Source organism: Alligator mississippiensis, chromosome 1, assembly GCF_030867095.1.
Source record: "Alligator mississippiensis isolate rAllMis1 chromosome 1, rAllMis1, whole genome shotgun sequence".
Classification (NCBI taxonomy): Eukaryota; Metazoa; Chordata; order Crocodylia; family Alligatoridae; genus Alligator; species Alligator mississippiensis.
In genome coordinates, this window is record NC_081824.1 from 576,059 (window position 1) to 596,691 (window position 20,633).

At 71.1% G+C, this 20,633-nt stretch overlaps 2 protein-coding genes across 6 annotated transcripts; both read right to left on the reverse strand.

Annotated features, from left to right (window-relative positions):
* Positions 1–139: 139 nt before the first annotated feature.
* On the reverse strand, positions 140–7,010 carry TMEM214 (transmembrane protein 214). 4 transcript variants are annotated; one of them, XM_059727610.1, is made up of 17 exons: positions 6,899–7,010; positions 6,667–6,809; positions 6,422–6,572; positions 5,473–5,607; positions 4,983–5,065; positions 4,752–4,857; positions 4,236–4,317; positions 3,733–3,834; positions 3,215–3,356; positions 2,919–3,010; positions 2,705–2,753; positions 2,007–2,120; positions 1,665–1,782; positions 1,121–1,217; positions 825–993; positions 567–718; positions 140–426 (listed from the first exon to the last, which is right to left on the reverse strand). In XM_059727610.1, the coding sequence occupies exons 1-17, from the start codon at positions 6,993–6,995 to the stop codon at positions 300–302; spliced, it is 1,959 nt and encodes a 652-aa protein (XP_059583593.1). In that variant the 5' UTR covers positions 6,996–7,010; the 3' UTR covers positions 140–299. The 4 variants fall into 4 exon arrangements, with proteins under 4 accessions (XP_059583593.1, XP_059583592.1, XP_059583591.1 ...); XM_059727609.1 differs by having other exon boundaries at positions 567–706; positions 6,380–6,572; XM_059727608.1 differs by having other exon boundaries at positions 6,380–6,572.
* A 494-nt stretch (positions 7,011–7,504) lies between these two features.
* On the reverse strand, positions 7,505–18,690 carry MAPRE3 (microtubule associated protein RP/EB family member 3). Of its 2 annotated transcripts, none has more exons than XM_059727613.1 (7): positions 18,610–18,690; positions 10,740–10,867; positions 10,500–10,645; positions 10,084–10,285; positions 9,121–9,278; positions 8,888–9,040; positions 7,505–8,171 (listed from the first exon to the last, which is right to left on the reverse strand). In XM_059727613.1, exons 2-7 carry the CDS (start codon positions 10,858–10,860, stop codon positions 8,103–8,105), a joined length of 849 nt encoding a protein of 282 aa, XP_059583596.1. In that variant the 5' UTR covers positions 10,861–10,867; positions 18,610–18,690; the 3' UTR covers positions 7,505–8,102. The 2 variants fall into 2 exon arrangements, with proteins under 2 accessions (XP_059583596.1, XP_059583595.1); XM_059727612.1 differs by having other exon boundaries at positions 10,129–10,285; positions 18,610–18,683.
* Positions 18,691–20,633: the final 1,943 nt, after the last annotated feature.

The following is a 20,633-nucleotide window of genomic DNA, read 5'->3' on the forward strand; positions in this document are numbered from 1 at the left end:
TGGGGCGTGGCCCCCGCCTGGGCGTGCCCCAAGAGGGGGGGGGTGTGTGTGTGTGTGTGTGTGTGAGCACTGTGCCCCCCCTCCCCCCGGCAGCAGTGGCGCAAGGCGAGCAGAGCAGAGCAAGCATGGTGCAAGGCAGTACGGCATGGCACGGCGCCGCACGGCGGGTGCAGGACTTTATGGTGCGCGGGGACAGGACAGAGCACGGCCACACACGGAGCCCCCGGCCCCCGCCCAGGATCGGGCCCGCCCCGCTTGGTCCCCTGGTCCTGGCGCGGCGTGGCGCAGCACAGCGCGGGCTAGCGCCCCGAGAGGGCGGCCAGGGCCCAGTCGCGCAGGGCGGCGGTGGTGCTCTGCAGGTAGAGCCAGGACGAGTAGGTGGCCCCGGCCAGGTGGTCGCGCAGGCAGCCCCACGACGCTTCCCCGCTGCGGAGGGAGAGCGGGGTTGGCGCGGGCAGGCAGACGGGTTGGGGGAGCCCGGCGGCCCCCCTCCCACCTGGGGGACATGGAGCTGGGCCACAGCCACTGCCCCCCCCAAGCCCAGCCCAGGAGCGGGGGACACTCACTTGCAGGAGTCGACCCAGCGCTGCCAGCCGCGCTGCACGGCGCTGCCCGCGTGCTCCAGTGCCGGCAGCAGGCAGCTCTGCACCAGCCACACGAGCAGCTCCTTGAGGGACTCGGCCACGTGTGCCACGGCCTCCGGGACCTGGGCATGGAGCTGCGGCGCGGGCACAGGGAGCCGGGTCGGGCGGGGCTGCGTCCGAGCCCGGCCCCCCACCCACTGCTGCCCCACGGCCTGGGGCCCTGCCCTGCCCTCCTCTTACCCACTCGGCGAGCCAGGGCAGGCGGTCCCAAGCCCAGGCGAGGTGGGAGGAGCACTTCCCGGACAGGTACGTGGCCGTCTCGTTGGTCTTGGCCCAGACCAGCCGCAGGTTTGGCTCCAGCGCGGTCATGGCTCGCGTGTAGTAGGCCAGGACAGTCTGCTCCAGCCAGCTGCGGCCGGGGAAACAAGGGCAGCGTCAGCGCCGACGGTGACCCCTGCCCACGGGGTGTGGGACAGGCCTCGCAGCCCACCCTAATCCAGACCCGGCCCCCAACCCGTTCGGGAAGCGCCACGGACCTGTACCCCTCCAGGGAGTAATGGGAAACCTCGTGCCAGGCCAGCTGCGCCGCCGCCAGGACGCCCGACGACCGGAGGACGTGGGCAGAGGAGGAAGCTGCAAGAGAGCGAGGCCAGGCGCTTGCAGGGGGCTGGTCTGGACCCCAAGCTGTGGGGCTCGTGTCCATGCCAGGACCCCACAGGAGAGAAAGCAGCTTTGGCAGCGACAGGGCCACGCCTGCACGGACCTCGGACGTGGCCCACCCGCAGCCTCAGGAGCTCCAAGGCACCCAGGGGCAGAGGCCACGTCAGCTGGGGGAAGCACAGGCCAAGGTGGCCAGTGGCTCTAGAGTGGACACGTAGCTGTGGCCAAGACCCCCGTCCCCGGCTGGCGGCAAGGGTGGGAGCACATGTCCCGTGGCTGCAGTCCCGGAGTCCACACCGCAAGCGTCGACACCGGTGTGGACATGGCATGGGGCTGCCAGACGCTGGCTGAGAAAACGGTATCGCTTGGGCCACGGGGCAGATTGGCAGGAAGAAACCTGCTGCTTGCCCCGGCACTCACCGTGGAAGGAGCCGTGGATGCGGATGTCGTGCATGAGGAAGCCGCCCAGGAACACCAGGGCCACGAGCAGTAGGCGTGCCCAGGGGAACCCACGCCCCTTCAGCCGGCGCAGCAGGCTCTGGGGGGGCAAAGCAGACGGGGCCAGTGCTGCCGCGTGGCCCAGGGCCACACCGAGGGGGGGAGGCTCCTGGGGAGCTCTGCTCTCCCAGCCTGTGCGCCCTCCCTGCCCCAGTACAGTGCTGGGTCCCTGTCCCAGCTGCTATGGGGGCTCCCAGAACCAGCCAGAGCCCTGGCAGGACCTGGTCCATGTCAGGGCAGAAGAGCCAGCTCTGCCCGTGGTACCTTGCAGGCGATGTCACAGGCCGCCACGTCCTGGGCATTGCCGGCCCCTTTCAGGGCCAGCTCCTCGTTGGTGACCTTAAAGGAGCACACCGTGTCCTGCAGCGCCTGGCGCACCTGGGGGGCACGACAGCAAGACGGTGATGCAGAGGAAGCCGCAGCTGCCACAGCCCTGCCCCGGCGGCTCCCTGAGGCCGGGTAACAAGCCTGGCAGCCTCCTGCCTTCCGCCTGTTCCAGCCAGCCAGGTGCCCCCTCCAGCACAGGGGCAGCACAGCTCAACCCCCCGAGCCGACGGCTGCCAGGCTCTGCCTGGGGGCCCTGGCCACCCCCGGCTCCTGTAGACTGTGGCACAGTCAGCACGTGGCAGGAGCTGCAACGTGGCACCCAGGCAGGGGATGAAGCGCAAGTTGGGGGGAGCCCAGAGGTGGGAGGGATTGGGGGAAGGGGGGGCGCAATCGAGCCTGCTGGTGCTGGCAGCTGCATGAGAGGGGCAGGGCTTTAAATCCATCCCCTCCCAATAGCCCAGTACCCCCAAAGCAGAGGAGCTGCCCCCCACTTCTCCCCCTGAATCACTGTTAATCCATTTGTCAGGATTGGCAAAGGCCAGGGGGGAGGGGGAGCCACCACTGGCCAAGGATCGAGGCCTGCCCTATGCAAGCCCCCAGCAAGCCCCTGCCCCTGCCCTGCCACCATGGCCTACCTTCCGGGGGCTGCTGTCCCAGGACTCCAGGAGGTGGTTGAGGAGCAGGCTGCAGAGGGAGGGAGGCAGTTGAGCCCCATGGCGCCAGGAATAACACCGCAACCCAGCTCCACATCCCCACGGCCGGTGCCCCTGCCCCTCTGCCCAGCAGGAGCCTGAGAGGAGGGTCAAGGGAGAGGCCAGGTCCCTGCTCCCCCCTACCAGCCGTGCTCACCTGGACTGCGAGAGGTGCTTGGTGTAGAGCTGGCGCCAGACACTGAAGCTCAGGGGGTCGGTGCTGAGGCACTCGTGCAGGCAGCGCAGTAGCTGCAAGGGACAGTGAGGAGCGGGTGACTGCGGGGGGCCGACCCCCCCCAGCTCAACCCTGCGGTAGGGCGGCGATTGAGGGGTGACCGAGGCCTGGTCCTTTGTATCCATGAGCCCCGTCCCACTCCCTGCACACTCCCAGGTCTGGCTCCAGCGCAGCTGGGGCACTGTGCCCGACACCACAGGGCCCCGAGGAAGGCTCACCTCTCTCTTCATGTCCGGCGGGCAGTTGGGGGTGGCTCTGGACAGGAAGGAGGGGAAGTAGGCGTGCAGCGTGGTCTCGGGCGTCGTGCCAAATGCCAGCACCTTGAGCCGGGGGTAGAGCTGCCGCAGCTGCTCCTGCAGGCTGAGCACGGGGCGGGTTAACTCCCTCCCTGAGCCGCCTGCTCCGTCCCGCCCCAGGCCGCGCGCTCCCTGCAGCAGCTGGTACAAGCCCCACCAGTCCCAGAACGGCTCTGTGGGCATCCAGCACCCGGCCCCCACCCAACCACACACAGCCAGGCTGTGGGTGGTGGGGAAGGAGCCAGGACCAGCCCCCAAGCATGCACCCAGCCGAGGCAGCAACACAGCAGCCGTGGCCAATGAACCTAGCAGACGTGGAGCCCTATGTCCCCAGCCCAGCCAGGCCCAGGGGCACACGATGCCCCAGAGCCCCCCAGCCCTCACCCCTGCCCGACACCACTTGGAGGGACCCGCGAGGGCCGGGCCAGGCCAGGCCGCACCTCGGCACCAGGGAATTGTTGGGCATGAAGGCGAAGTCCAGCAGCGGGAAGAAATCCTTGGGGCCGATGAGGCCGAAGCCCTTGGTCAGGTTCGGGTGCGTCCTGCGAGGGAGAAGGCTCTGCTCAACCCCCTGCGCTCCCACATCAGCTGCTCTCACCCCCCAGCCTCGTGCCCAGACGTGGGAGACCCCTCCCCAGGCACCAGCGCCCTCCAGACGGGCCAACAGGAGCCCCGGAGGCTGCTTCCCCACCCCCAACCCCGAGCGGCCGGGCAGTGCGGAGGTGCTGTGCCCAGCGCAAGGGACTGAGCGAGGCCTCCACGGTTGGGTCTGGCCAAAACCGCCCTGCTTGTGGTTTCTCTGTGGCGGGCGCTGCACAGAGCTGCCCAGGGCCAACGGCATGAGCCCCAGGCCTTGGCCCGCGGGGCGGACACAGAGCAGGGCGCGGGCGCCAGGGCTGGCGGGCGGCACTCCTCTGCTGGGAACAGGCCGAGGCGAACTCACATGAGGAGCCGGTCCAGGTAGGCGATGGCGTAGGGGGAGAGTGCCTTCATCCCCAGCACCGGGAGCATGATGCCGAGCCACACTGCGCGGGAGGGGAGGGGAGCGCAGTCAGGAAGGACGGTGCATGCCCCCCGCCAGGGCTCCCACGCACCTCCGGGCACCCAGAGCTCAGCAGAGGCTGCAACACACGTGCTGGCTCTGGCCTGGCACCCCCCAAGCCAGGTGCTTTCCCGAAGCAGGGCCTAGAGGCTGGGTCTCCCCAACCAGAACTGCCCCCACCCCGCTGTGGGGGCGAGGTCCCACTGCAAGGCGGACAGGGAAGTGCCTAGGCCTGGCGGCATCTCGCTGTGGTGCACGGGCTAGCATGGGACCGTGGGTGCAGCCGGTAGGTACCAGGACGCCGGCCCCTGCACTCCAGCCCCCATGCGAGGGGGCACCTCACTCACCCCACCACGACCCGCGACAGGGCCAAGGCCACTCCTGGGACTCGGGGCTCGTGCCCCCAGCAGCACTTACCCTTGAGGCCCTCGGTGAGGTCCGCGAAGCCGGCCTGCCCCAGGGCCCACATGATGGTGAGGCACTTCGCCGGCCTGTTCTGGTGAGACCGCAGCAGCTCCAGGTACTGGGGAGGGACCGAGGTGAGCAGCTGGAGCAAGTCCATTGCGTCTCCTGCCCCAGAGACCACATCCCGCAGCCCCCGCCCCACCCCCCGAGTGCCCTGGTGTGGGGAGCCGCGGCGGGGCTCACCTTGCCCAGGTTGGCAGTGGCGATCCTCGGGCGGTCCAGCAGCACGGCCTGGATGCAGATGCGGTACCCGTGCAGCGACTCACCTGCAGAAACACCAGCCGCATTGCACCTGTGCAGGGGAGGCGGCGGTGGCCAGAGGGGCCTCTGCCACTGGGGCAGGAAGGGATTTCCCCCCTGCTCAGACTGGGGTGCACTGGGGGGTTTGCCCTCCTCTGCAGCGGGGAGGCGGCCTCAGCCTGGGCTCTGCAGCGCCCATGACCCCCGGCGGCAGCAGGATGTTGGTGGCCGTGGCCCTGCTACATCCAGGGGAGGGGCGATGCCGCGGCTGTCGGGGCGACTGTGTCGTGCGGCTCTGAGATGGGACACAGGGTTTGGCCTGGACACGACCCTGCAGCTCCCTGCCCCCCCCACGGCTAAGGGACGCTGACGTCCACGAGCACTGCGTGACCGGGGCCGGCCCGTGCCGGCGGGTCGGTCCCGCGTGCCCTACCTGGCGTCTTGTCCAGCTCCTGCAGCATGGTGTAAATGCAGTGGTCCAGGAAGAGCTCCAGCGCGCCGGAGGCTTTGGCCAGCAGAGCTCTGATGACGCCGCGCAGCTCCTTGCTCACGAGGCCGTAGGGGTAATCTGGGGGCGCACGTGAGCCCGGCCGGAGGTCAGCGCCGAGCCCCGCCCCGAGCCGCCCCCACCCCTGCGCCCCGGCCGGGGCACCGCGGGACCAGGTGCTGCGTGCCTACGCACGGCCCCGCCGCGCTGCGCCGACCCGGCCGGGCTGCGCCTTGGCTCGGGGGGCGCTGAGTGTGGGCATGGGGAGGCACGAAGCGTGGGCGTGGTGTCCAAGCATGGTGGTGGGGGGCACTGACCATGAGCGTGGGCGGGGGGGGGGTGTGGGGGGGTGGCACTGACTACGGGCATTGTGTGGCACTGACCGTAGGCGTGGTGTCCGAGCGTGAGCGTGGGGGGGCACTGACCATGGGCATGGAGTGGCACTGACCGTGGTGGGGGGGGTTGGGGGGTGGCACTGACCGTGGACATGGTGGCCGAGCGTGAGCGTGGGGGGGCACTAACCATGGTCACGGAGTGGCACTGACCACGGTGAGGGGGGGTGGCACTGACTGTGGGCGTGGTGTCTGAGCGTGGACGTGGGGGGGCACTGACCATGGGCATGGAGCAGCACTGACCGTGGGCGTGGTGTCCGAGCGTGAGCGTGGGGGGGCACTGACCATGGTCATGGAGTGGCACTGACTGTGGGTGTGGTGTCCGAGCGTGGGCGTGGGAGGGCACTGACCATGGGCATGGAGCAGCACTGACCGTGGGCGTGGTGTCCGAGTGTGAGCGTGGGGGGGCACTGACCATGGTCATGGAGTGGCACTGACCACGGTGGGGGGGTGGCACTGACCGTGGGCGTGGTGTCCGAGCGTGGGCGTGGGGGGGCACTGACCGTGGGCGTGGTGGCCGAGCGTGGGCTCGCTGCGCGGCGCCTGCAGCTGGTGGTTGAGGACGCCGGCCAGGTCCTTGGCCCAGAGCGAGGGGCTGTCGGGGAAGAGCGCCTGGCTCTTGTCCAGCTCGCGCTGCAGCGCCGCCACGTCCAGCTGCGGGCGCGGGGCGAGCGGGGGTCAGTGGGGCGGGGTGGCCGCAGGGACCCCTCCCCCCCAGCCAGCCCTGACCCCCGACCCCCGCACTCACGGCCGCCAGGGCGTCGGCGAGGCTGCGGGCGCGCGCGCGGGACGGGCCGGGCACGAGCTCCCCCCGGCGGGCGCCCCGGCTGGCCCCCGCGCGCGCGCGCTCCCGATCCCGGTCCCGCGTGCGTGGCGGCGGCTCCGCGGGGGCTGCGGGGGAGAGGGACGGGGTGAGCGCCGGACCGACCCCCGCGCGCGCCCCCCACCCCCCGCGTGCACGCGCCTCCCCCCGCACTCACGGGCCGCGCGCCTGGCCCCGCCCGCGCCGCGCCGCGCGCGCCCGCGCCGCACCAGCTCCCAGCGGCCCGCGCCCGCTGCCGCCGCCGCCGCCGCCATGGCCCGGGAGCGCGCACGGGCGGACACGGGCGGCCCCGCGATTGGCGCCACGTCACGGCCCGCGCTCGCGGGGCCCCGCCCCCGGCACGCGTCACGGCACGCGGCCCCGCCCCCCCCGCGCACGTGTGTCCGCGCTCCGCCGCGCTCCGGGGCGGGGCCGCCAGGCACGTGACAGCGCGGGGGCGGGGCCCGCGGCCGTCACCCCCTCCCCCGGGGCGGGGCGGGCCACGCGCACGAGTGTGCGGGGGGCGGGGCCGCTCGACGTTCTCCCGGTACGGGCACGGGCCGCCCGCGTCGCGCCGTTCTCCAGCCGGGGGCGGGGGGGGAGGGGCAATTACTTTGCACGCGTGACCGGCCGGCCGGCGTGGGACGAGCGGTGCCCGTCCGTGGCGCACGACGGGCGCGGTGCCCCAGGGCTCCCGCTGTATCCCGGAGCGCGGGCGGGGCGGGGCGGGGCGGCGCGGCGCGGCGCGGCGCGGCGCGGCGGAGAGAGGGAGGCGGCACGGCGCTGCACCACACCAGTTTATTTTAAATAAAACCGAACACAGATGCGGCGGGGGGGGGCGGGGGGGCGGGCCCGGGGCTCCTCGTCAGGCCAGCGGGACCGCGTGCAGGGGCGCCCCCCTCCCCCCCCCGGTGCTGGGGCAGGGGGCACGCGCGGAGCTACCCCCCCCGCGACCCCGGGGCAGACGGGGACCCCCAAACTCACACCCCCACGGGAAATAAATAAATAAAGAGTCTGAGCCCGGTGCCGGGGAAGGGGGGCGGGCGCTGGGTGCCCCCGCTCCTCCCCGGCCCAACAAGCGCAAGCGGGACCCCCGCGGGGCAGGGACCTCCCGGGGCCTCCGGTGCCCAGGGGCAGGGGCAGCGCGGCGGGGCTCACACCACAGACAGCAACGGAAATAAATAGGGGCGGCGGGGCCGGGGCCGGGCCCCGCGCCGCCCCGGGGCCTATGTACAGTGTCGCTCTCCTCGCGTGGTGGGGCAGCCGTCCGTGGGGCGCGGCGGAGCTGCCGGACGCACAGACACCGGCGCCGGGTGGGTTGGAAACGGCTATAATGTGTGACAGCGCGGCGGGCGGGCGGCGCCGGCCCTCCAGGGCCGCGGCTAGTACTCGTCCTGGTCCTCGGGCTGCGCCTCGTCCAGCTCGTCGTCCTCGGGAGGCGCGAAGCCTTCCTGTGGGGCACGGGGAGGGCGGTGAGCGCGGCCCTGCCCGAGCCACGGCTGCCGGGGCCCGGAGAGCGAAGGCGGGCAGGGGGCTGGCGGCCGGGGAAAGGTGCCCACGGGCAGGAGCAGCCGCAGCCCGGGGGGGGGGGGCGGGGGAGGGAGCTGCGGGGTTACATCCAGTCCAACTTTGCCCTGAGGCAGGATCAACCCTGTCCAAACCCCGTGTCCAACCTCGGATCCACACGACACTGTCAGCCCCTTGACACAGCCCCCGGCATCACCCCCGGGCTGCAGGGGGGCCGTGGCCCCCAACATCCTGCTGCTGCCAGGGGGGTCATGGATGCTGCAGCGACCCCAGGTTGAGGCCAAGCCCCCAGTGCGACCAGTCAGAGCAGGGGGGAAATCCCTTCCTGCCCCAGTGCAGCGTGCGGCTGAGCCCAAGCGCAGGAGGAGACCCTGCGGGCTGGTCCCAGCAGGAGCACTGGCGCCGCTGGGGGAGGGTTAGAAAGCCCCTGGTGCGCGGAGCAGCAGCAGAGGAAAGCACTGGGCCGACGCCTCGCCCAGCCTGGGCTGCTGCCCCCTGCTCCCACCCCTGGGTCCTGCCCAGGTGGCTCCATCCTCAGGCCTCATGACTGCCCGTGCCCAGTGCTGCACAGCCACTGCCGTGGCCGCGGGGCGTGGACAGGGGACCCCCGCCCGGGCCCAAGCCCCAGGGCAGTGCTGACCTCGGTGGCGTAGAGGATGGTGATGATGCCAGCGATGACAGAGCTGTTCTCACTCTCGTGCTCCTGGCAGATGAGCTCGATGTCCCGCAGCTTGCTGAAGTAGAAATCCCGCTCCTTCTCCAGCCCGTCCACCGTCAGCTTCAGGTCCATCAGCTGGGGCACGGCAGGGCGGAGGCATGAGGCTCAACCCTCGCGCCCTGCGCCTGGACCCCCGCCCCGGCTGCCCCCCGCACCTGCTGGTTGAGCTCGAGGATCTGGGCATCGGCTTCGCTGCCCCCGCCGTTGCGGGCAGCCGGGGGGTTTTTCCGCACCACGTTGCTGGTGACCACGTTGCTGACGCGCGTGGGGTTCTGTATGGTCTTGTGGCCGGTGGGGGAGGTTCTCTGGGGGACTGGACGGAGCAGAGCCAGAGGTCAGCATGGGCCAGGGGGGCATAGCCAGCCCCGGCTGAGGGGCTGCCCGCGGGGGCCGGGGGACCATGCCCCGGAGCAGCAGCATAGGGGGATCGGGGGGGGGGGGGGGGCCACACGCTGCAGGCAGCAAAGCAGAGGGAGCGCCGCAGCGAGCCCGGACGCCTGGGTCCCATCCTGCCCGCCTCGCGCCCCGGGGCCGAGCTCTCCAGCGCCAGGACTGCAGCGACAGCACAGCCAAGCCCCAGCCCCTGGGTCTGGCGCAGCCGCCCCCACCCGGCTCAGCGGGGCCAGCCCTTCTCCTGCCTGCCCCGGGGGAGCAGGTGCTAGCAGAGCGGACAGCCCCGAAGCCCCCTGCCCCGTGCAAAGCGATTGGCGGCAGGAAGCCCTTGCTATGACGGATTCAGATGTCCTCGCTCACCCTGCGCCTCCCAGGTACACCCCCAACCCCCCACCCACAGCGCAGCCCCCATCCCCGCACCCTTGGGCCCAGCCTGGCAGGCATGAGGGCCATGGAGCCAGGCGCCAGCCATGGCCCTGGAGCAGGGACATGGGACCCAGCACCCTACCCCAAAGGGGGATGCGTGTACGCACGTGCAACCCCCTCCCCTCATCTGGCTGCTGCTGGGAAGTCATGAGACCCCCAGGGCCTGCCTCTCCATTGCAGGCTCCACGTCCCCGGCGCCAGAGCCCGCCGCCCCGCACCCGCTCCGAGACATCTGAATGCCGTGATAGCAACGTAGGAGCCGGGCAGGCGGGCGGGCGGCCCTGGGGCCGCAACATTACCTGCAGTACCAATGGGTCTCTTGGGTTTGTTGAAGATGTGATCACCTGGGTTGGCGGCCGGTGCCACGTCCTGGCCCTGCCGCGCCAGCAGCGGGTTGTACTCCTTTCCGTCATAGTTGGCGTCGAAGAACTTCTTGAACCACTGGATGAACTCAAAGTTGTCCTGGAACTTCCCCTTCACCAGCTTCTCCACCGCGATGATCTGCGGGGGAAAGCGTGCTGCTCAGCCAGGCCCGGCACCGGCCCCCGCACCCTGGACCCACCGCCAGCCCTCGCCGGGCGGGGGTCACTGGTCCCTGGAGGCCTGCTGGGCTTGGAGCCCGCACAGGCAGCGCTACAAGGGCGCGGGACAGAGCTCACGGGAGCTGTGGGCTGGGCAGGGACCCCCAGGGTGGGCGGAGGCCGCAAGGCCCTACCTTGTCGACTCCCATCTTCTTGAAAGCGGCCTGCAGCACCTTGAAGTTGTGGATGTACTCGTGCTCCAACTTGGCCTGGAACTTCACCTTGCGCAGATGCACGCAGCCCGGGAACAGCATGTCCATGAACTGGCAGTAGGCGGCACCTGCGGCGCAGCAGGCACGCGGCACTCCCTCCTGCCCCATGCCCGCACCTCCCCCTGGCCCAGGCTCGGCCCCAGCTCGGCCCCGGCCCCTCACCTGAGCAGAGCTGCTCGATCTTGGTGTAGTTGAGCTGCAGGGAGTCGTTGACCCAGGCCAGCATGTCATGGCGGCTCAGGTTCTCGCTGGTCACCGACGTGGAGTACACATTGACGGCCATGCCCCAGCTGCCAGGGGACACGTGGGCGTCAGGGCGGCCCCGTGCCGAGCCCCCCCGCGCTCGTGGGGTGGGGGGCAGCCCACCCGCTCACCTGCAGGGAGGCTTGGGCCGGCTGCACCCCCTGCATGGCAGGAGGGGGCGGGGCCTGGGGGCCCCCACCTGCCTGGCGTGTCACAGAGCCCCCCGCCAGCCCAGCCAATCAGGTGGCGGGACCCCTGCACCAGGCACCTCGAAGGGGCGGAGCCACAGCTGGGGGGGGGTGTCAAGGGATTCCCCCCCCAGTGCTCCCCCGAGCTGCCACCTGCTGGTCTGGCCAGTGGGGCTGGAGTGGGTGGGGCGGACACAGGAGCCCCCAAGCCCCCTCCCAGCCCCGCTCCGACCCCCCCTAGGGTCCAAGGGGTGTTGTGGGGGGGCAGGCCCCTCCACCATGCGCAGCACCCCCTGGCTCCAGGCCGTGCTGGCAGGCAGCAGACCCCACCCCACGCACAGCCCCTGCCCCTGCCCACCTGTAGGCGCGCTCCCCCCGCACGGCGTGCTTCCGGAAGGGGACGACGGGGGGCTCCGGGGCTGGGGGGGGCGCGCAGGCCAGCAGCAGCAGGGAGCGCATCGGGCCGGAGGGGGGCTCCGGGAGCGAGCGTGGCGTGAGAGGCTGGAGAACCAGCGGGGACGGCGCCCGCCCCTGCCTGCCTGCAGCGGCTGTCGCAGCGCGCTGGCAGCCAGGCCTCCACGAGGCACCGAGCCAGGGGACGGACGCACAGACGTGCCGGCTGCCGGCTTGTCTCGGCCCCCCCCCAGCGCACACCTGTCGGATGGGGGTCTGGGCACGTGCACCCCCTGCGGGCAGCTGCCAGCCAGGCTGCAACGGGCAGGCGGTCTAGGGCAGCCCCCGGGGCTCACGGCCAGAGAGGCACCTGCCCCCGGGCGAGAATGGGGCCTTCTGCCCCAACATCCCCCGTGCCCAGAGCAACCCCAGCCCTGCGTCCGCCCTGGCAGCATCCCCCAAATGCAACCCCGGCCGTGCCCCTCCTAACCCCAAGTCCAGCAGCTGCCCTGACCCCGAGCGAAGCGAGCCCCCCAGGCAGGACCGGGCTCCCCCAGGCACAGCCAGCTGGATCTCTAGGGCAGGGGCTCTCAGCCCGTGCTGCACCCCGGGGTGCTGCGAGAGCCTTGAAGGTGCCACAGAAGAGGAGCCTGGGGCAGCGCGCCAACACCAACACCCTGGTCCCAAGAGAAGCCCCGAGATCTCCTGCCAGCAGCCAAGGCATCAGCACCGCTCTGCCAGACCCGGCCACGCCGAGGACTGCTGCAGGAGAGCCACGCAACGACTTTTCCGTGGTTGAGAAAAGGGGGCAAACACACGGTCCTGGAGGGGCCAGACCTGCTGCCCCCGGATAAACCCCATGTCCGACCTCGGAGCCACATGACAGTCACCCCTGACACAGCCCCAGGCATTGCCCCTCCCCTGGGGCAAAGGGGGTTAATAGACACTGCAGAGAGCCCAGGCCCAGGCCGTGCCCCTGCTGCAGAGGAAGACAAAACTCCCAGGTCCAGACCAGTCTGAGCAGGGGGGAAATCCCTTCCTGCCCCAGCGCAGGGCAGAGCCTGAGCGCGGGGGCAAGACCCTCCAGCTGGGACCCTGCGGGGCTGGTGCCAGCAGGAGCACTGGCACAGCCGGGCCCCATCCCCAGCCTGGGCTGCAGCACCAGCGCTCGTGAGGGAGGCTTCAACCCCCCCGACACGTGGAGCAGGAAGGAGAGGAAAATATTCCCTCTGCACCCAAGGGGCGGCCAGCGGGGCCCAGACGGCTGGAAACACGCACGAGAAGCTGCCCCAGCTCCCCGGGGCCTCTGGGTTTGTGTCCCAGCAGGTGCTGCCCATCCCACCTGATTTCCTTCTGATGGGGCAACAGCTCTGGATGGTCCAGAGCCATCGACCGCGGCGTCGGATAAAAGTGGGGGCCTGGCTGGGCGGCCAAGAGAGGCCGGGGGAGCAGGAGCAGGCGCAGGCAGGGCATTGAGGCTGAGGGGCCACAACAGCAGCCTGCAAATCCCTCTGGTGCTGCAGGAAAGGAGGGGGAAAGTCGTGTCCTCATGCAAGGGCTGGAAGTTGCAGCGAAGTCGGTTTATACTGGAGATTTGGAAACACTTCTTCACTGTCAGAACAGGGAGGAGGGGGGCAGATGCCGGGGAAGGGGGGTTGTGCAGCACTGGGGGCATCAAGGAGCGGGTGGACAGGCACTAGGTGGGGATGATCTAGGTGCAGCGATGCCCGTGCTGTGCTGTGCTGTGCTGTGGGGATATCCCAGGCACCTGGGCTGTGCTGGTTGCCCCCTTCTCCCCTTTCTGCTCCATGTGTCAGGGGGTTTGAAGCCTCCCTCAGAGGCGCTGGTGCTGGATGCAGCCCACGCTGGGGATGAGGCCGGGTTGGGCCAATGCTCCTGCTGCACCAACCCCGCTGCAGGGTCCTGGCTGGAGGGTCTTACCCCTGCGCTTGGGCTCAGCCCAACACCGCACTGGGGCAGGAAGGGATTTCCCCCCGGCTCAGACTGGTCTGCACTGGGGAGTTTTGCCTTCCTCTGCAGCGGGGGCACGGCCTCGGCCTGGGCTCTCTGCAGCACCCACGACCCCCTGACAGCAGCAGGAGGTTGGCGGTCGCGGCCCCCCTGCATCCTGGGGACAGGGGTGGGGGCGATGCCTGGGGCTGTATCAGGGCGACTGTCGTGTGGCTCTGAGGTTGCACACAGGGTTTGTCTGGGCTGGGTCGGACAGGGCTGATCCCGCATCATCCTCATCTACCACGTTCCTAAAACCGTGCCAACACCGAGTGACGCAGCCCACTGCCCTGGCACAGCCAGAGTCCCCGGCCTTCCCCAGGCAGGACCAACTGCGTGGTGCCAGCCCCTGCCCTGCCCGGTGCCCACCGCGGGCAGCAGGATAGTTGACCATGGCCCAGCTGCAGGGCTCCAGCACCACAAACGGACCCAGCACCTTTGCCCTGGCACAGCGTCCATCCTAGTGCTTGGACCCCATGCTGAGGCCCGGTTCTTCCCGCACACCAGCGCCCGCCGTCCTCACAGCCCGGGTCAAGGCCGGTTGGTTCCCGAGGGGCCGGCCTGGCCCAGGTCCTGTGACCGGGTCTGCAGGGAGAGCAGCGCATGCAGAGCTGCAAGGAGGCCCCTGCAAATCAACAGCACGAAGGGGCTGTAGCAACCAGCCCTGGCAGGGTCCAGCCACGGCCGAGGCACCCGTGCAGGCTGGTAGCTGGCCGGGGCAGGGCAGAGCGGTGGGGACGGGGATGGCTGGCGACAGAACAGCAGGGAGGGGGTGCACGCGGCCGCCAGCCCAGTATTATTAGCATGGGGTATTTTTAGCCTGGCTGGCATGCCTGGTGCTCACTGGCCCTGCCACAGGCCGGAGCAGCTGGGTCAGGCGTGCCCAGCACCGGGGCTGTGCCCGGTCCCACCTGCACCCAGTGGCTCATTGGAGACGGAGGAACAGCACAACAGGTGCTCACTATAGGGTGAGCAGATGTGCACAGCTGGGGGCACGCACAGGGCATCTTGGCCCACTGGTTCCCTGCAGGGGCACCCGGACCTCTGGACCCCCGGCCCTGCTGGCACTGGGGCAGCTCAGCTGTGGGTGCTGGGGGCTCCTACCCCTGGCAGCCAACCCCACATGGAGCCGTGGGCACCAGACCTGCCCCACACAGGCAGACACTGGGGGCCTGCAGCCAGGGAGTCACTGGAGCCGGACGGGGGGTGGAAGCCCATGCACGCCCCAGCCCCAGCCCCAGCCAGCCACCTGTGCTGGGAAGGGACGAATAGCTGGGATGCCAGGGCGGAGCGCAGTCCCCAGCGCGAGACGGGGGCAGCTGCACTGTGTGCCACGGGGGGGGGGGCCTGGGTGTGCTCATCTTGCACATGCATGCACACGCGGGACTCGAGCCAGGCCTGCCCAGGGAGCAGGGGGTTCACGGGGACCGATGGTGCAGCTGCCTCTGCCTGACTTTCCCCCCGCACCGCCGGTTGCTCCAGCACCGCGGGCTGTGCACCGCCGACCCGGACCCCGACGCGCGGACTCAGCTCCCACTGCCGGCTTCCCGGAGAAGGGGGCCTGGCCCGAGCCGGTCCCCCAGCAAGCACCAAAGCAAAGCTCCGGACTAGCAGGTCATGGCTGTGGCCAGGCCTGGCCAGACCCCCATGGGCAGCACCGAATCCAGACCTCACCCCTGCCGCTACCCAGGACCGCAACCCAGCACCTGGCACACACCAGCCAGGCTGCAATCCCCTCGCCAGGGACCAGAGGAAGGGAAGCAGCCGGTGGGCAGACACGTGCCCCCTGCACTCCAGCCATGCCAGCATGGTGCTGAGCAGGGGCCGGCCATGAGGACCTGCTGGAGGCGATGGCCAGCGCCCCCCGGCCAACAGCCCCTGCCCGCCTGCGTTCCGGGCAGCACGTGGAGCCGGGGGGAGCAGGGCAGGGCGGCGTCTGCAGACGACCGTCCCCCGTGACTCCCCCCCCGCCGCCAGGGCTTTAAGCCACCTATTGTGCAGCCACGGCGGGGTTTTGCAAGGCCAGCAATTCGGGGCGGACGTGACCCCAAGGCCTGGCTGGAGCCACGCACAGCTCAGCACAAACACTGCCCGTGCCCCCTTCCAGGGCTTTCCCGTGCCGTGGATCCCTGCTGCGAGATGCTCGTGCCCTGGCTCTGGTGACCCCTGCTCCCCCGACCCTGGGGAGAGCGAGCAAGTGGCGGAGGGGGGTTCCTCGCAGGAGAAGCTGCCCCCGCCCCCGCCAGGCACCGGCGCTGAGCAAGCAGGGACAGCTGCTGAGTCATGGTGTGCTGCAGCGAGGCCGGAGCCGGAGCCGGAGTCGGAGCCGCGGCAGCTGCTCAGCCCCAGGCCCGTGGGCAGCGCAGCGCAGCGCAGCGGAGCTCAGGGGCTCCCTGCTGCAGCAGGATGGAGCCTGCGGCACCCGGCCCCTCCAGCATGATGCCGACCTGCCCCGGGGACAAAGACGGAAACCCCGCGTGTGCCCAGCCCAACCCCTGCCCTGGCTCTGGGGACGAGGGCCCCCCCTCCGCGAGGTGCTCTGCGCAGCTACGCCCAGCGCCCCACGGCCTGCACGATGTCCAGCGAGCCTGTGCTGGGGAACGGGACTGGGTCGTGCAGGGACGGGCCAAGCCCGGGAGGGGAGCCTGGACGCCGACAGACCCTGGCTGTGATGTCTGCCCAGAGCCACGGCATCCTAGGAAAGGGCCCTGCAGGGGCCACGTCCAGTCCACCCCCTGCCTCAGGCAGGATCAGCCCCGTCCAAACCATCCCAGACAAACCCCGTGTCCAGCCTCGGAGCCGCACAACAGTCGCCCCGACACAGCCCCAGGCATCGCCCCTGCTCCTGCCCCTGGGACATGGGAGCCACAGCCGCCGATGTCTTGCTGTTGCAAGGGGGTCATGGATGCTGCAGAGGGTCCAGGGAAGGCCGTGCCCCTGCTGCAGAGGAAGGCAAAGCCCCCCAGTGCGCGCCAGTCTGAGCTGGGGGGGAAATCCCTTCCTGCCCCAGCGCAGCATGGGGCTGAGCCTGAGCGCAGGGGCAAGACCCTCCAGCCAGGACCCTGCGGGGTTGGTGCCAGCAGGAGCATCGGCCCAGCCCGGGCTGTGGTATAAACCCCGACACATGGAGCTGAAAGCAGGGGTGGGGGCAACCAGCACAGCCCAGAGACCTGGGACCCCCTCCAGCAGAGCACAGGCATCGCTGCGCCTAGATCCTCCCAGCCCAGCGCCCGTCCAGCCTGTCCTCCACACCTCCAGGGACGGGAAATCCCCCCTGCCCTGGCATGTCTCCAGTGGCCGCCCTGCTCCGCGTTTCCCCAGACCTGTCTAAACCCACCCGGCTGCAACTTCGAGCCGTGGGCCCGCATCCTCCGCCGCAGCGCGAGCCGGGGAGGGCACCCGGCCGCCGGTCACCGCGCGTGCGACGCACATACCCACATCCCCCTGGCACCGGTGGAACCTGCCTCTCCTGGCTCGGCCCACGTGGTGCTCGTTAGTGGGGCAGGCTGTAATTAGGCCTGTGCATGTGTGCAGTGCTGCTGGCACCGGCAGCTCATAGGGGCAGGGAGCTGTAGCTGGGGTCCTGGGTGCAGGCAAGACCTGGCACGCAGAGCCTGCCCCATGGCTTCATGCCCAGAACCTGCTCCACGGCCCCAGCACGTGGGTGCCCACGAGCAGGGGAACAGACAGGTCCTGCGTGGCCCACGGTGGCCACGGACACTGCAGGGCAGGGAGGGAGTGGGTCCCTTGCTGCCCTTTGTGGCTGCACCTGCCTCCCCCCACAGCAGCACCCCGGGTGCCCAGCATGACCACAGGGCCGAGCCCCAGGGGTAGGGACTGCCACAGCTCCCCGTCACGTGTAAACACACGCACGCGTGGACGAGACGCACGCAACCACAGCACCCAGGGAGACAGGACTGGGCTGGAAACGTGGCTGTAGGCCACACATGCCACGGGGCCCTTGGAGGCCAGCACGGGCTCTCACCGCACCGTGCAGCAGGGCTCCGGGGCAGCCACGTGGCTCCCAGCTCCCGGGACCGTGACGCCCCAGGCAGGGTCTCTCCCACCGTGCGCTTGGCGCTGCACAAACTCAGGGGCAGGGACCCCGTGCTCCGGAGCCTGCTCCACCCGGCCAAGGAGCTCCGGTAACGCACCGACGCCAACTACGCTATGCCCACGCCGGCAACTCCAGCCGTGCCACGAAGGCTGTCCTAGCACCCCGCGGGGCTCAGGTCTGGAAGGGCCAGGGCCAGGGCCAGGGCCCGACCCCGCGGGCAGGCAGGGGACGGGGCTCGGAGCTGGCATGGGCTTCGGCGGACACGGCTCTACCCCGAAGCGGGAGCCCGCGGAGCAGGCCTGGCGCTCGGGGCCGCGGGGAGAGACGCCGCTCGCTCAGGTGGGCAGGAGCAGGCGCGAAGGAGAGACGCTATTTTTACCCGTCGCTTCTCTGCTCGGAGCCGCGGGCGGCAGCGCGGGGGGGCGCGGAGCTGCTTCCCCTTCTCCGGCAGCGCCTGGTGCCCCGGGCCGGCCGCCCGCCCGCCCGCAGCGGCCCCGACCAGAGGCAGCGACCGCCCGGCCGCGCCGCAGCACCTGCTGGGAGGGATTCCTCGCCCCCACGGCGCGCAGCTGGGCTCCTATTTCGGGGCGCGTCTCGGATGCTTGCCCAGTGACACAGGAGCAGGCTGGACGCGGCGCGGCGCGGCGCGGGGACCGGGCGGCCGCGTGGGGAGGGGGCGGCCCCCGACTCCCGCGCCCAGCGCAGCGCGGACAGGCTGGGGCGAGCCGTGCCCCCCGGCCCAGGTCTGCTGCCCCCTTTCGCGGCGTGGGGTCGCTGCCCCCGGCCCGGCCCGGCGCTGTACGACGGCTGCTCGAGCAGACGGGGCCGCGCCGCGCCGCGCCGCGCCCCCCCAGGCCGTGCGGCCGGACCCAGCGCCCCGCACGCGCAGCGCCGGGGCCCGGCCAAGGCCCAGCCCCCGCCGCCGCCGCCGCCACCGACCGGCTGCACGCCACCCAGGCCCGGCCTTGCCCCGGCACACCGGCTCGGCCCCGGGCAAACGCGCTGCACCCCGACCCCGACCCCGACCCCGCGCCCGGGCCCCGGCGGGCGCTCGGCCGGGCTCTGCCCGCCCCCTGCGCCGCGCCGCGCCGCGCCGCGCCCGGCTGCCCGCACGGGGCCGGGGCCGGGGGGCGGCACTCACCGCGCGCGGGGGCGGAGGTCGCGGCCGCCGCTCTGCCTCCGTCTGCAGCAGCCGGGCTCTGCAAGGGGGGGGCACCGCGCATGCGCCGCCGCCGCCCCCTGCCCCGCCCCGCCCCGCCCCGCGACGCTGCCATGGCAACCGCGCGGGGGGGCGGCCCCGCCATAGCAACGGGACCTGCTGCAGGGCCCCCGGCGGGGGGAACCCCCCCCTGCACCCCCCACCCTGCAGCCCCCACCCGGGACCCCACCCTGCACCCCAATATATGGGCCCCCTGCACCCCCACCCTGCACCCCAGAATGGGCACCCCAGGGGCCTGCACCCCAGTATATGGGCACCCCCAAACCTCCCAATCCTGCACCCCAGAATGCACCCCCACACCTGTCCGCATCTCCCCTGCACCCCAACCCCATTCCCCCACCCGCACCCCATATTGCCCCTGCCCCGCAGCAGCCAGATGCCCCTTGCACCTAGCCCCCCCCCCCCCAGGGGCGGAGGCCTGGGCCTGGCGGGTGGGGGGGGCAGCAGGGAGGGGGCACTGCGATGGTGGGGGGGTGGCAGGAATGGGCGGTAGGGGGCCTGGTCCTGCCCCACGGCCCTCACCTCACACAGGCGCTCTGCCCCGGTGCACTGCACACACCTGCACGAGTGTGTGTCCACCTACATGGCTGTACACATGTGCATGTCCATGCGCACACCTGCACACACATGTCCTTACCTGAACATTCTTGCCCGTCCATGCAGACACCTGAACATCCATGCAGCCACGTACATGCCCGTGCAGATCTTGCACACACCTGCATGTCCATGCACATGCCTGCGCAGGCATGCACCCACATGCCTGTGCACATGCCCGTGCATGCATGCAGGTCCGGATCCCCTCGGCTCCAGCAGCAGGGAGCTGTGGCCTGCAGGAGCGGGAGTCTGGAGCCAGTCGCAAGCCTCAGAGATCCCAGGGCAGGGCTGTCACCGTCACATCCAGCGTGGGCTCCGGCGTGGCAAGGGCCTGCAGCAGATCCAGTGGCCAGCGTCTCTCCCAGGATCCCCCCAGCCCAACTCACCACGGCTGTGCTGGCCCCCGGCTCGGTGGTCCTGGCTCGAGCAGGGTCCTGGACTCCCCGGGGAGAAGTCAAGCCCGGAGCTGTCCCCCACCCCGCTCGTGGCTCTACAGCCACGCGGCCCCACGGCTGGATGCAGCCTCTGGTTCAGCCCTGCCTGGACCCCCCCGAGCTGGAGGGGAGCAGGGAAACCCCTGCTCAGACCCGGGCACCCTCCCTTCCCGCTGCTGCTCTCTGCCCTTGCAATACCGGAGCGTGGACACGATGGACCTGGGGTCCGAGCCAGTCCGTGGCAGCTCTGAAGTCCTTTGTGTCCAGCCCCAGGCGGAGGAGCACGGCCGGGCCACACCATAGGACCCCGTGGCTGGCAGGCGCAGGGACAACGGGGCCAAGAGCCCACAGCGGCTGCAGCACGGCAGGGAGACACGCTGCGCGGATGACCGAGGGCAAGGGGCAGCTCCCGCCCGCGCTGCGAGACCCGGAAACCCCGCAGAGCCGGGCGGGAAGGGCTGCGGAGGCTGCCAGGGCCCTGGGGCCGGCGCCAGATCCGGGCAGGGAGCTGTGCCATGGTACTGGAGAGAAGCAGCCCTGGGGCGGGAAGATGGGTGCTCCAGCGCTCGGGCCGAGGGGTGCTGGAGCCGGAGCGGGCATGAGGGCCGGGTGAGGGCTTCACGCCGGGCTTCAGTAAGAGGCAAGGCTGGGGGCATCTCCTCTCCCTCCCTGGCCCCTCAGCACCCACCCGTGTCCCTGCTGCTGGAAGAGTGCTGCTTGCTCCACGTGGGGCGCGGGCCCTTCCCTCCGGGCGCCGTCCTCCTCCATCGCTGCCCAGCACCGGCGCTTGGAGCAGGGCATTGCTTCTCCCCGCCTGCAAGCCCAGCGCCCCTGGCCCACCACCCCCTCCTGCAGTCTGTAGCCAAGCCTGATCCGCGTGGCACCCACTGGGCCGGGCCAGGAGCTTCCCGCTCCGTG